The sequence below is a fragment of the Lampris incognitus genome, chromosome 20 (assembly GCF_029633865.1).
Source record: "Lampris incognitus isolate fLamInc1 chromosome 20, fLamInc1.hap2, whole genome shotgun sequence".
NCBI lineage: Eukaryota > Metazoa > Chordata > Actinopteri > Lampriformes > Lampridae > Lampris > Lampris incognitus.
In genome coordinates this window covers 8,231,878-8,245,743 of record NC_079230.1, presented here as the reverse complement: position 1 = coordinate 8,245,743, position 13,866 = coordinate 8,231,878, and the positions used below count along the sequence as shown (strand labels likewise).

At 48.5% G+C, this 13,866-nt stretch overlaps 1 protein-coding gene across 1 annotated transcript in view; it reads right to left on the bottom strand.

The window, feature by feature from the left end:
• Positions 1 to 13,866, bottom strand: part of LOC130130374 (pyruvate carboxylase, mitochondrial) — a 469,779-nt gene that overhangs the window by 431,011 nt on the left and 24,902 nt on the right. Inside the window, exons 3-6 of the mRNA XM_056300064.1 lie at positions 11,277 to 11,370; positions 9,906 to 9,996; positions 2,930 to 3,095; positions 2,617 to 2,762 (exon numbers count right to left, since the gene is read on the bottom strand). Coding sequence (XP_056156039.1) covers positions 2,617 to 2,762; positions 2,930 to 3,095; positions 9,906 to 9,996; positions 11,277 to 11,370 — 497 coding nt within the window. The remainder of the gene's footprint in view (positions 1 to 2,616; positions 2,763 to 2,929; positions 3,096 to 9,905; positions 9,997 to 11,276; positions 11,371 to 13,866) is intronic.

Sequence of the window (13,866 nt, the reverse complement as noted above, 5' to 3'; positions counted from 1 at the left end):
TGAGATCCTGTCCATGAATATCACAAACAGAATCGGAGGCAAGGGACAACCTTGGCGGAGCCGGATTTGTGCTGAGAATACAGACACAGCTTTAACTTTGGCTTTACAAGGACCGGATGGCCTGTAGCAACTGTCCCAGTACCTCATACTCCCGCAGTACTCCCCACAAAGTGCCCTGAGGTACACAGTCATAAGCCTTCTCCAAGACTGGCTGGTCAAACTCCCATGCCTCCCTCAGCACTTCCGCAAGGGTAAAGAGCTGGTCCGTTGTTCCACGGCCAGGACAGAATCCACATTGTTCCTCCTGGATCCAAGGTTAACTTGCTTAATATTTTAATCAAAATTAATATGGCTGTAACAGAAATCCTGTCGGTGAAGTGTGGGATCCTGTGTGTTCCCAAGTGTGGGAGTAGGTTACAGGCGTATTCAACATTAAGCATTGACACACTTTTTTGTTTTTCTACAAGGCATGTAAACAGCCTAATTAGACTATTGTCTTCTGGATGCTGTTAAGATAAATAAATCCTGAATTAAATAGTTTTTTTTCTATCAGCTGCCGGCTAAGTTTAGGACAAGCCACTGTTACAGAGAGCCAATTCTTGATGTGCACACTCATCTATAAGTCAACCCCAAGAAGCAGGAAGTAAAACTCATCATTCGCTCTTGTGATTTTTTTACCCTCTGTCATGTTTAATAAAGAACATTTTCTACAGACTTGGTGTGAGGCAGGACTCAGACTAGTGTCTCATTAAAGACAAGGCTCTAATCGGGTTATTACACGCATGTAAATGTGAGACACTTTGAACTGAGGTATCAACCACATGGCACTTTACACAATTGATTGTCAATATCTGAGCAGAATTTCCTAATTGCGTGTTTGAGATTTGACAGTTGAAACTGTCCCGACCAGTGTAACACACTTCTAATGACGCGTAGACCAAGCCACGCTATTACAGCTGCATTTTTACACACACACACACACACACACACACACACACACACACACACACACACACACACACACACACACACACACACACACACACACACACACACAAGCTTTGCAAGGCGACAGAGGCAATTTCGGAACACAAAACAAAGTGCACACTGTGATTGGCGGGCAGAGAGATAAGTGTCTGGGTTCTAATTTTACAGTAATTTCACCTTGAACAAACAGAAGTAATGAAAGCGAGATTGAAAATTAGAGATGCAGACATGAGGACAGACGTCAGCTTTGGTTTGTTGTCATTCGGAGTGGACAAGCGTCAGGGCAGGGTGGAAGACGCTGGGTGGCTGGCTGGAATTTGTTATGAATTACCCAACATGTCGTGTCATGACGGAGGCGTAGATGTGTCAACATGATGATAATACATAACAGGACAATATAAAGTCAGCCCAACCAACCAATGGGAAAAATACACCTGTTGAGGACATGTTGACTTGAGTAATTGACAGGACAAATGCAAATGAGGCAATTTTTTGTTGGCAGAGGGGCTGATTTATTTTTAATCCCAAGGATAAAAGAGAAAAGTCCTATTTTGAGCAGCCAGCTCATGCATCAACCCTGGAGAAACAAGGGTAGGTTGTTTTTTTTTGTTTTTTTTCCCCCCTCTCCAATTGTACCTGGCCACTCACCCCGCTCTCTGAGCCGTCCCGGTTGCTGCTCCACTCCCTCTGCCGATCCAGGGAGGGCTGCAGTCTACCACATGCCTCCTCCGATACATGTGGTGTCACCAGCCGCTTCTTTTCACCTGAGAGTGAGGAGTTTCGCCAAGGGGACGTAGTGCATGGGAGGATCACGCTATTTGTCCCAGTCTCCCCGAACAGGCGCCCCGACCAACCAGAGGAGGCGCTAGTGCAGCGACCAGGACAAATACCCACATCCGGCTTCCCACCTGCAGACACGGCCAATTGTATCTGTAGGGCTGCCTGACCAAGCTGGAGGTAACACAGGGATTCGAACCGCCGAGCCCCGTGTTGGTAGGAAATGGAATAGACCACTATACGACCCAGATCCCTCCGTGGTTAGGCATCTGTGTTGAGATACTTTGACGGAGGGGCGTCCAGGTAGCATCGCAGTCTGTTGCGTTGCCTGTCAACACGGGGATCCCCAGTTCGAATCCCCGCGTTACCTCCGGCTTGGTCGGGTGTCCTTTTAGATACAATTGGCCGTGTCTGCGGGTGGGAAGCCGGATGTGGGTGTGTCCTGGTCGCTGCACTAGCACCTCCTCTGGTCAGTCGGGGAGCCTGTTCAGGGGGGAGGGGGAATGGGGGGAATACCGTGATCCTCCCACGCGCTACGTCCCCCTGGTGAAACTCCTTACTGTTCGGTGAAAAGAAACGACTGGCGACTCCACATGTATCGCAGGAGGCATGTGGTAGTCTGCAGCCCTCCCCGGATCAGCAGAGGGGGTGGAACAGCAACCGGGATGGATCGTAGTTGGCTGGATGCAGTTAGGGAGAAAAGGGGGAAAAATCCAAAAGAAAAAAAAAAAGGTACTTTGACAGGTACGAGGGTTACGGGACTCACACCTGTAAACCTATAACGAAGCACCAGACCTTCCCCTACCATGCCGTCATTCTAAACTGTGTTTGTCATGCGTGTCGCCTCCTCACCTCGTACTCCCTGACCACCCTCATGCCGCGACCGCCTCCGCCGTAGGCTGCTTTGAAGATGATGGGAAAGCCATAGGTCTGGGCAAAGACCTGCGCCTCATGGAGACTGGCGATGGGCGAGTCCGTTCCTGGTACCACTGGTACACCTGGGGGAGGGGCAAAGGATAGAAGGAGAAAACTGAGAAATATGGCAGGATATATATATTAAAAAAAAAAAGAAGAGTGAGGAGAGATGCTTTTTTTTTTTTTTTTTTTTTAGCAAATAAAACTCGATTTTGGACGCCTGAAACAGGTCTGGCGATGGTCATCGTACCTGCGCCTATGGCCAGGGAGCGAGCCTCCACCTTGTCCCCCATCTTGCGCACTGTATCTGGGCTAGGCCCGATGAACATCACCCCTGCGTCAGCACAGGCCTGAGCGAAGTCTGACCGCTCAGAGAGGAAACCGTAGCCTGGATGGATGGCGTCCACATTGTTGTCCTAAAGAGGGGTAGGGGGGAGGGACAAAAGAAGGGGTGAAGACAAAAGACAACAGAAAATATGTAATTCAACCCGTTTAATGTCACATTGACCGGTAGATTTAGGGACTTAGTGACGACGGATCACTTAAGTCAAGATTTCAGCCTCCTTAGATGCAGTTGGCCTTTAATCAATATGCGGAAAGACCACCGACTGTCTCACGATCTTATCACACATTGTGGTACACTCCGGCCTGCCCACCCACTCCTCTTCCATGCTGGAATACAAATTAAGCCTTCAGCGGACACGCTCGATTTGTATTCCTTGTCGGTGGAGCCGATACAAAGGAATGTTTCCCCACACAGCTCGGTAACGGCAGCCCTGTTGAACACGGGCCCTCGGTGGGCCACGGTTAACGCTTGGATCACAATTACTTCTGGGACTGAGGGAGACAGAAGCCATCATACATACATAAGCATATATTCACACACACACACACACACACACACACACACACACACACACACACACACCTTCCAACACAGAGGGGAAAAAATAAAGATATCCGTACGGCTTTACGGTCTGTGAGGGATCATGATAAATTCTGTAGCCTATTTTAGTAAAACCTTTGTCACAATCACCATCTAGTCAACCATTGAGTGGCAGGAGACTTGACTAGCCCAAAGACTAGCACAAAGACACACAAACACGGGGACATGGGAGGCAAAGTGATTCTGAGGAACCTGCGGAGAGAGACTCAAAAAGACAGATAGCTATCTGTCTCGCTAAGATTAAGCCATCCTCCAGACCAGTATGTGCCATCTGGTCTTGGATACGAGACAGGCTATAATTATGCGCTCTCGCTCTCTCTCCCCCTCTCTAGGCTCGTAGATATGCTGACGCACATTTTTGCACATGCAATAGCAGGTATACAGTGCATCCGGAAAGTATTCAAACCCCTTCACTTTCCCCACATTTTGTTATGTTACAGCCTTATTCCAAAATGGATTAAATTCCTTTTTTTTCTCATCAATCTACATAAAATACCCCATAATGACAAAGCAAAAAAGGTTTTGTAGAAATGTTTGCAAATTTATTAAAAATAAAAAACTGAAATATTGAATGTACAAAAGTATTCACACCCTTTACTCAGTACTTGGTTGAGGCACCCTTGGCAGCGATTACAGCCTCGAGTCTTCTTGGGTATGAAGCTACAAGCTTGGCACACCTATATTTGGGGTATTTCTCCCATTCTTCTCTGCAGATCCCCTCGAGCTCTGTAAGGTTAGATGGGGAGCGTCGCTGCACAGCTATTTTCAGGTCTTTCCAGAGATGTTCAATGGGGTTCAAGTCTGGGGTCTGGCTGGGCCACTCAAGGACACTCACAGACTTGTCCCGAAGCCACTCCTTCGTTGTCTTGGCTGTGTGCTTAGGGTCGTTGTCGTGTTGAAAGGTAAACCTTCGCCCCAGTCTGAGGTCCTGAGCGCTCCGGAGCAGGTTTTCATCAAGGATCTCTCTGTGCTTTGCTCCATTCATCTTTCCCTCCATCCTGACTAGTCTCCCAGTTCCTGCCGCTGAAAAACATCCCCACAGCATGATGCTGCCACCACCACGCTTCACCGTAGGGATGGTATTAGCAAGGTGATGAGAGGTGCCTGGTTGACTCCAGACGTGACGTTTGGCATTCAGGCCAAAGAGTTCAATCTTGGTTTCATCAGACCAGAGAATCTTGTTTCTCATGGTCTGAGAGTCCTTTAGGTGCTTTCTGGAAAACTCCAAGCGGGCTGGTCATGTGCCTTTTACTGAGCAGAGGCTTCCATCTGGCCACTCTACCATAAAGGCCTGATTGGTGGAGTGCTGCAGAGATGGTTGTCCTTCTGGAATGTTCTCCCATCTCCACAGAGGAACACTGGAGCTCTGTCAGAGTGACAATCGGGTTCTTGGTCACCTCCCTGACCAAGGCCCTTCTCCCCCGATTGCTCAGTTTGGCTGGGCGGCCAGCTCTAGGAAGAGTCCTGGTGGATCCAAACTTCTTCCATTTACGAATGATGGAGACCACTGTGCTCTTCGGGACCTTCAAAGCTGTAGACATTTTTTGTGCCCTTCCCCAGATCTGTGCCTCGATACAATCCTGTCTCGGAGGTCCATAGACAATTCCTTTGACTTCATGGCTTGGTTTCTGCTCTGACATGCACTGTCAACAGTGGGACCTTATATAGACAGGTGTGTGCCTTTCCAAATCATGTCCAATCAATTGAATTTACTAGAGGTGGACTCCAATCAAGATGTAGAAACATCTCAAGGATGATCAGTGGAAACAGGATGAACCTGAGCTCAAGTTTGAGTGTCATAGCAAAGGGTGTGAATACTTATGTACATGCAATATTTCAGTTTTTTATTTTTTATAAATTTACAAAAAGTTCTACAAAACCTTTTTCACTTTGTCATTATGGGGTATTGTGTGTAGATTGATGAGAAAAAACAGGAATTTAATCCATTTTGGAATAAGGCTGTAACATAACAAAATGTGGGGAAAGAGAAGGGGTATGAATACTTACAGGATGCACTGCATATACTCACACTGGGACGACAAGCACACCTCTTTGTATAACAGAGGACGAGGGGACTGATAGTCTCATTGGCCACAGTAGCAGTGACACAAAACAAAGACAGAGAGCAAGAAGGCACGAGACAAGGATGCTACGAAGCGCCAGTTAAGTTTCATTTAGTAATCCACTTGGGGAAATTCAGTTACTGCCTATTAACCCATCCTAGCTGTGATCTATGTAGCTAGGAGCAGCGGGCTGCCGCCTTCATGGTGCGCCCGGGGGACCAACTCCAGTTCTTTTCCCATTGGGAAGGGGTACAGACAGGAGTATTAACCCGAACATGCATGTTTCTTTTGATGGTGGGGAAAACCGGAGCACCCGGAGAAAACCCACCGCAGACACGGGGAGAACATGCAAACTCCACACAGAGGATGATCTGGGGTGACACCCCCCCCCCCAAATTGGGACAACTCTGGGGTTCGAACCCAGGACCTTCTTGCTGTGAGGCGACTGTGCTAAACACTGTGCCACCCAAATAAATAACCTAGAGTGAAAATGAGCGAGACCAGAAGGACTAAAAATATGAAGAGTATAGTCAAGTGAAAACAGGAAGGAGAAAAAGAAAACATCCAGAGAAGCATACACACAAGGAAACACCCTCCTAAACACCCAATCAACTGCCAACAGGCACACACACACACACACACACACACACACACACACATTGCTGGTATGGTGGCAGTGCTCCTAGATGGCCAGGCAGATTGTGAGAAATGAGTTGGACGGCAAAGGACCCCGATTTGGCTGGCTGACCACATGCCCACGCAGAAAATTATAAAGCAGGACAGACTGATCAGACAAATGATAATGAACAACTGGCCGCGGAATGGTGTAACAATGACACAGTTCTAATCTAGATGGAAATGGGAAAGAGGGTCAGCAGAAAAATACAGGGGGTGGAGGGAAAAGGGTAAAGAGCGATGAATACAGGCGACGAACAGATGGAAAATTGAAGATAAAAAAAATACATAGGGGAGTAGGAAAGGGATGGAAAGAGAGGAAGTAGGGTTGGTTATCGTTTGGGTTTTAACAATTTCTGTTTAGAGCCTGCTTATCGAATACAGATTTTACCGGATCCTGGTTCTATTTCTTAAGAATATTTCTAGGAAGCAAGGAAAATCTTTCCCAAGTTAAATCCATTATCTCAACTTGTAGTATTTGGGGTTTATCTCCCTTCAACACTATACTCAAATTACTATACCTAGATACAGTCTTGCTTTACCATTTTACAAATAATAATCAAGATATTTATAAAATGCAGTGCAGCATGGTGGCGCAGTGGTTAGCCTCATAGTTTGAAGGTCCTGGGTTTGAGCCCCGGGGTAGTCCAACCTTGGGGTTTGTCCCAGGTTGTCCTCTGTGTGGACTCTGCATGTTCTCCCCATGTCTGCGTGGGTTTCCTCCGTGTGATCCGGTTTCCTCCCACAGTCCAAAGACTTGTAGGTCAGGCGAATCGGCCATACTAAATTGTCCCTAGCTGTGAATGTGTGTGTCGGCCCTGTGATGGCCTGGCGGCCTGTCCAGGGCGTCTCCCTGCCTGCCACTCGGTGGCTGCTGGGATGGGCTTCAGCATCCCTGCGACCCTGGGAGCAGGATGGGCAGTTTAGATAATGGATGGAATGTTAAAAAAGTCAGCTTTGGGCATCTGGGTAGCATAGCGGTCTATTCCGTGGCCTAGCAACACAGAGATCGGTTGTTCGAATCCGCATGTTACCTCCGGCTTGTTCGGGCATCCCTCCAGACATAATTGGCTGTGTCTGCGGTTGGGAAGCCGGATGTGGGTATGTGTCCTCGTCACTGCACTAGCGCCTCCTCTGGTTGGTCGGGGCACCCGTTTGGGGGGGGGGGGACTTGGGGAATGGTGTGATCCTCCCACGTGCATGTGGTAGTCTGCAGCCCTCCCACGATTGGCAGAGGGGGTGGAGCAGCGACCGCAATGGCTCGGGAGAGTGGGGGAATTGGGCAGGTACAATCGGGGAGAAAAAGAGGGAAAAATCCAAAAAAAGAAAAAGAAAAAAAAGGAGGGGTCACATTGCTCCTCCGACTCGTATCCAACCAAAACGTAGACTCATTCGCCATATCCAGCAAAAGTAAACCGTCTGCTCTGTGAGTTGTATCCGACACAAATATGAGGTGGACGTTTTACATAAAAATGAATATCATCCCTCCTCTGAGTAAACATTCTAGTTTTCTGGAACAGATGACTGCGACAGTAACCTTATGCTGCCTCTGTGTGGTTTCCTCCGTAGCCTAGTTCGTTTTCTGCCTTGTCAGCTCTGTCTGTCTATACGTGGAAGAAGTGTGTGAAAACACAGCATTATTTATTCATACACACAAGAACCTCTTAGATTACTACCCCGTCTCCCACACGTCATGTTCTGACAAGCTAGCAGTTATTCAACCTCTTTTTATTTGTTCCTTTACCGATGACCTCTGGTGATGTTATCCAACGTTTCAGGTCACATCAGCATTGCCATCAAGTTTGATCTGTAACAAATTCCTTTGAAACCATGAACGTGAATGCTTGCACCCAAAGGTAGAACAACACAAACAGTTGTACAACACCAGTTGTCAAGTCAGAAGTGGTGCTTGACACCAAACACCACTGCAGATGGGAGGAAGAGGACTCCATACGAGCCAAGGAAAGTAAGAAGGAGAACTTAGAAACCAAGAGGTGGGCGTTATGGTCAGGGCACACTGTTGAAAACTGAAGAGCTTTTGTTGTGCACAAGAAGGCTAGGGGCAAGATTTCTAGCTTGAGATCACTAGTTAGGGGTACTAAGCTTCATTCGCACGATATAAAATTCATTGTTCTTGGTCCTCTGTGATGGACTGGCGGCCTGTCCAGGGTGTCCCCCCCCCCCGCCTGTCACCCAGTGACTGCTGGGATAGGCTCCAGCATCCCTGCGACCCTGAGTAGGATAAGCAGTTTGGATAATGGATAGATGGATATTCTTGGTCCTCAGTGTTCTCGGACAGGCTACACTACAGGGTGACACAAGCTGTGATCAGTTCTTCAATCCTGTCACTCATCACACAAAAACATGTCAATTTCATTGTCATCATGGCCCTTGAACCTGACAGTTGCACACATTTGAATGGATCAGAAAGAAATTAACACAATTCCGGGTCTTAATTTTATGAGAAAGAAGGAAGAAAGCCACTTTATTTGTCGTTGTACAAGTTACAGTGCAATATTGTCTTCTGCATTTAGCCCGTCCTATTGTATAGGAGGAGTGGGCAGCTGCAGCGCCCGGGGACACAACTCCACTTCTTCTTTCCATTGACTTGCTCAAGGACACAAGCAGGAGTATTAACCCTAACATGCATGTCTTTTTTGGGGGGATGGGGAGATTTTACCCCTTTTTTCGACCCATTGTACTTGGCCAATTACAATTACCCCACTTTTCCGAACCGTCCCGGTTGCTGCTCCACCCCCTCTGCCGATCCGGGGAGGGCTGCAGACTACCACATGCCTCCTCCGATATATGTGGAGTCGCCAGCCGCTTCTTTTCACCTGACAGTGAGGAGTTTCGCCAGGGAGACGTAGCGTGTGGGAGGATCACGCTATTCCCCCTACTTCCCCCTCCCCCCTGAACAGGCGCCCCGACTGACCAGAGGAGGTGCTAGTGCAGCGACCAGGACACATACCCACATCCGGCTTCCCACCTGCAGACACAGCCAATTGTGTCTGTAGGGACGCCCGGCGAAGCCGGAGGTAAGAGAGGGATTCAAACCGCCGATCCCCGTGTTGACAGGCAACGGAATAGACCGCTACACTATCCAGATGCCCCTATGCATGTCTTTTTGATGGTGGGAGGAAACCACAATACCCAGAGGAAACCACACACACATGGAGAGAACATGCAAACACCACACAGAAACGACCCGAGACGGCCTGGGGTTCAAACCCAGGATCTCCTTGCTGTGAGGCAACAGTGCTAATGACTGGGCCACCATGCTATTTACTAAATATTCCTCATTTATTTTTTTGAAATGCACGAGGGGAGGCAGGTATAGCAGGATGAGCTGCAAGACTGCTCAAGGAAGCTTAAAGATTGCTCAGCCTGCCTCTTCACGTCAGCTACTCTTTATATCATCTCACAAGTCAAAGCAAGCTTAAGCTTGATATTTTATACCACAGGGAGGCAAAATGAGGTCACCAGTGTAGCATCCCCCCCCCCACACACACACAGCCTTCCTTTAGTGTATATGATCTTACCTTGGCAACTTTGATAATATCAGGAATATGCAGGTATGCAGCAACAGGTGGCAGGCCTTTCCCAATCAGGTACGCTTCATCCGCCTTCTGCCTGTGAAGTTACAAGTAAAAGACTTTAAGTTGAGAGGAAAGGATGGAGGGAGTGAAGTAAATTCAGGAACATAGTTTTAACACCAACCCAGGTATAAGTATCTGTTCATCATAACCCCCCCCCCCCACACACACACACACACAAACAGTGAAATCCCAACGTCATTGTTCTCGTGGCAGCTTTTTCAGACTCATTTTAACCCCACATGCGGCAGCTTTCAGTTGAACAAAGCACACCATTATTCAAGCTAGCACCCTTATCTACAATTTGGTTTTTCTCCACAACGTGGAGATGAAGGGAGGAGCAGGGTGAAGGGGGGGGGAAACAGATTAATGGAGGGAAACAAAGGCTGGACGGAAGAGAGAGGGAAGAAACGGAAGGAGGAGTAAGTGGCGACAAGTGGCAGCCCCCAAGTGCCTGTAGAGCGAGACTCATCAGCCATCGAAAGTCAGTCTGAATTCAAAAGAGAACTCAAGACAGGCTAATCCACGCTACAGCGGCACACGGCGAGGCAGCGCCTTGCTCTTAGTGGGTCAAAATTAGGAAATGTGTTTTTGCCCACCTGCAATGTCAGAAATACTAATAAAACATGTTTTCCTGTCACCACTAAATACTAACAAGGCTGTCTGAAAAACAGCTAGCAAACTGAGCAACGCTGCAAATGCTATAATTGCTGTTAGCAGGTTAGCATGAGCTGCCTTTGGTTACTCCTCAGTGGTGACAGACAAGATGAATACAGCAAGATGTCTGTGTACCAATTCTTTTGGTACACAGTTTAGTCCTTTTGTGTTCTTTTTTCTTTTATTTTTTGGAGTTTTCCCAATTGTACCTGGCCAATTACCCCACTCTTCCGAGCTGTCCTGGTTGCTGCTCCACCCCCTCTGCCGATCCGGGGGAGGGCTGCAGACTACCACATGCCTCCTCTGATACACGTGGAGTCGCCAGCCGCTTCTTTTCACCTGACAGTGAGGAGTTTCTCCAGGGGGGCGTAGCACGTGGGAGGATCATGCTAGTCCCCCCAGTCCCCCCCCCGAACAGGTTCCCCGACCGACCAGAGGAGGCTCTAGTGCAGCGACTAGGACACAAACCCACATCCGGCTTCCCTCCTGCAAACACGGCCAATTGTGTCTGTTGGGACACCCGACCAAGCCGGAGGTAACACAGGGATTCGAACCGGTGATCCCCGTGTGGGTAGGCAACGGAATAGACCGCTACGCCACCCGGACGCCCCGTCCGTCCGTATTCTAAACCCGGCTTTACCGCAGCAGTCATTTGTGTACCTGTGCATCTGTCCAGTGTCTTGCTCGGAGTAGACGGCAACCGTTCGAATCCCGAGCTCGGTGCAGGCTCTGAACACGCGGATGGCTATCTCACCTGCAAGGGAGGAGGTCACATTTAATGGGCAGTTTCTGCACAGGCTCAGTGTGTGTACGTGTCTGCAGCATGATGGAGATGCAGCACAAGGTTAAAACATGCAGTGCATAGGGAATCGGGTGTACATCATTGCACAGTTCAAGATCTGGTATAGCAGCTTGCAGAATCAGAGCAAGTTGAATCAGTTCATCCTGATACAACGCTTAACGAATCCAGATGAACTGATTCAACTTTCTTTGATTTTCTTAGCTGGATTATTGAGCATGCATGAAGACAGCTTGCAGAATATAGACCTTTTTTTATGTATCAACTCTCTTTAGGAATGGCGACACATTCTACAACACTAAATCAGAGTCAAATCTTGCATATTTCAGACAAAAGAAGTGAAAATAAAAGGGAACATCTACACAACTACACGTGCACCAAAACACCAGCAGACTCTACACATTAGGCCTGCCAGTTTATTCCAACATTCTGGAAAACACATAAAAATAAGAGTATCGGATAAACAAAAGACTGCCTTCTTATCATACAGATACACACTGTAGACGCTTGTTTTCCCAGCGACAAACACTTGTCAAAATCTCAAGCTGCCTAGATGTGTTGGTAAAACCACGCTGGAGGACAAGAGCAGGAGGACCGGTGGGAACACAAAGGCTTTGAAAAGAAAAAGAAAGGGGAAGATGATTGGGGGGGGGGGTAGTCAGAGAGGTAAAAGAATATTAAAGAGGCCAAAAGGGCAGAAAAAACTATACACCCAAGGGGAGCTGGAGGGGAAAAGGAACTAAAGGTGTGTGTGTGGGGGGGGGGGTAATGGGGGGACAGCACTGACATGGAAGAAAATCAAAAGTGACAAGTGCTGAAAGAGAAAGCGTGCATACGGAGGGAGAGGAGGATGGGACAAAGCTGTGAGGAGGAGGGGAGGAAGAAGCAGAGAGAGGGAATTAAGTGAAGGAGAGAAAGCGGCAGGGTTGAAGGGAGGACACAGTGAGAGGGGGACAGGAGCCATGAGAAGATGTGTCCGGTGAAGTGGAATCTAACCTGATATGATACGATGGTCTTGTCTCTCACCCCCCCACCCCTCACCCCCACACACACACACTCACACGGTGCGACCTAGCACAGTCCGATGCATTTTAATGTGAGGAATATAATCTAATGCGGTGTTGCCTCCGCGTCATGCTGAAGTAAAGCGTATGACAGAAGGCGTGCATGTCCTGCGTTTTTATTGGTCGGGAACTTGCGGACTGAAGGATTGCAATGCATTAAGTGCTTGGCCACCGTGCTAACAATATGGGTGGGTGAGCATGCAAGTGTGTGTGTGTGGTTCATGGACTTGTGATTTGCAGGAAACTTCATCTTGCACAATACGCGCCCTCAAGTGGAACCAGTACACGAAAACTCTGAATTAGTTGAACTAAAGTAGTCACACGCAAAATTGAAAAATCCAACTGACCGGTTAAGATGTGCGTGTGTGCATTAGCATTGCGAGCGAAGTGCGCGGCCTGTGTGTTTGTGTGAGTGGCGTGGTCGTGGTCGTGGGGGGGGCAGTTGCTTGTAAGCCTTTAAAAGCAATCAAAATTAAAACTCGTGAACACATTACCTCGCCCAAGTGTGCGAGCGCTCAAATCCCGCACACATCTCCACGACGCCCTCTTCATTTACAAGCTACAGCTCTCGCCGGACGCCGTTACCATCACGACGGGAAGGCCCAGTGATTCTAATTACTGCGCCGCGCGGCAGCCGTCTCCTCCCGCCCGAAACGACCGTGTCGGTGATTGCCCGATGCTGCTCAGCAACGCCAGGCTCTTTTCTATTAACGTTTCCATCTCCAACGCCGATTCCGGTAATGTGAACCTCGTCAGTCATTAAGCAGTTTGCGAGCGGGGAACTGAAGACTTCCAAATCGTTATTTTCAAATTAGTTCTGTAAGCATCGACTATAGTTTAACCTTGATATGTATTATTTCGTGCCTCCCGATAGCGCTCTGATGATTTGAGTTAACCTTGGTTAGCAAGAAAACCAGTCCTCGACTGAATCTGAATCTCCGACAGACATCTGGGGTGCGGGTGTGTTCTGATTTTTACAACAATTCAGAGCACGCGAACCATTTATTTCAGATAAAATGGTTGCCCTTGTGCGGTTGTCTTTGTCCATGTCTAAGTTTGTGTCTTCATTTGATGGGCTGGGAGAGCTGGCGTTGGATCAGCTGGGAGAGCTTGCTCTGCTGCGTCCTGTGAGCTCAGGGACCGCGGCTCCTGCCCGGGGCTGCGCCCGAAGAGGAAACACCGAGGGCGATCTGACAGGATGCGGAAGCAGAGCAGGCTAAGCTAACTGCTAACCCATGCAGACCGGCAGTTCCGATAACACCGAGGGCGGTCTGGCGGCGGCCTCGCCTAGCCTTGACTGTGTTTTTAGAGTCCTTGTGTGGGGTACGGGGGGAGGTGTGTCGAAGGTGTCTGGCTGGGACAGCTGGCGTTGGATCGGCTGAGGGAG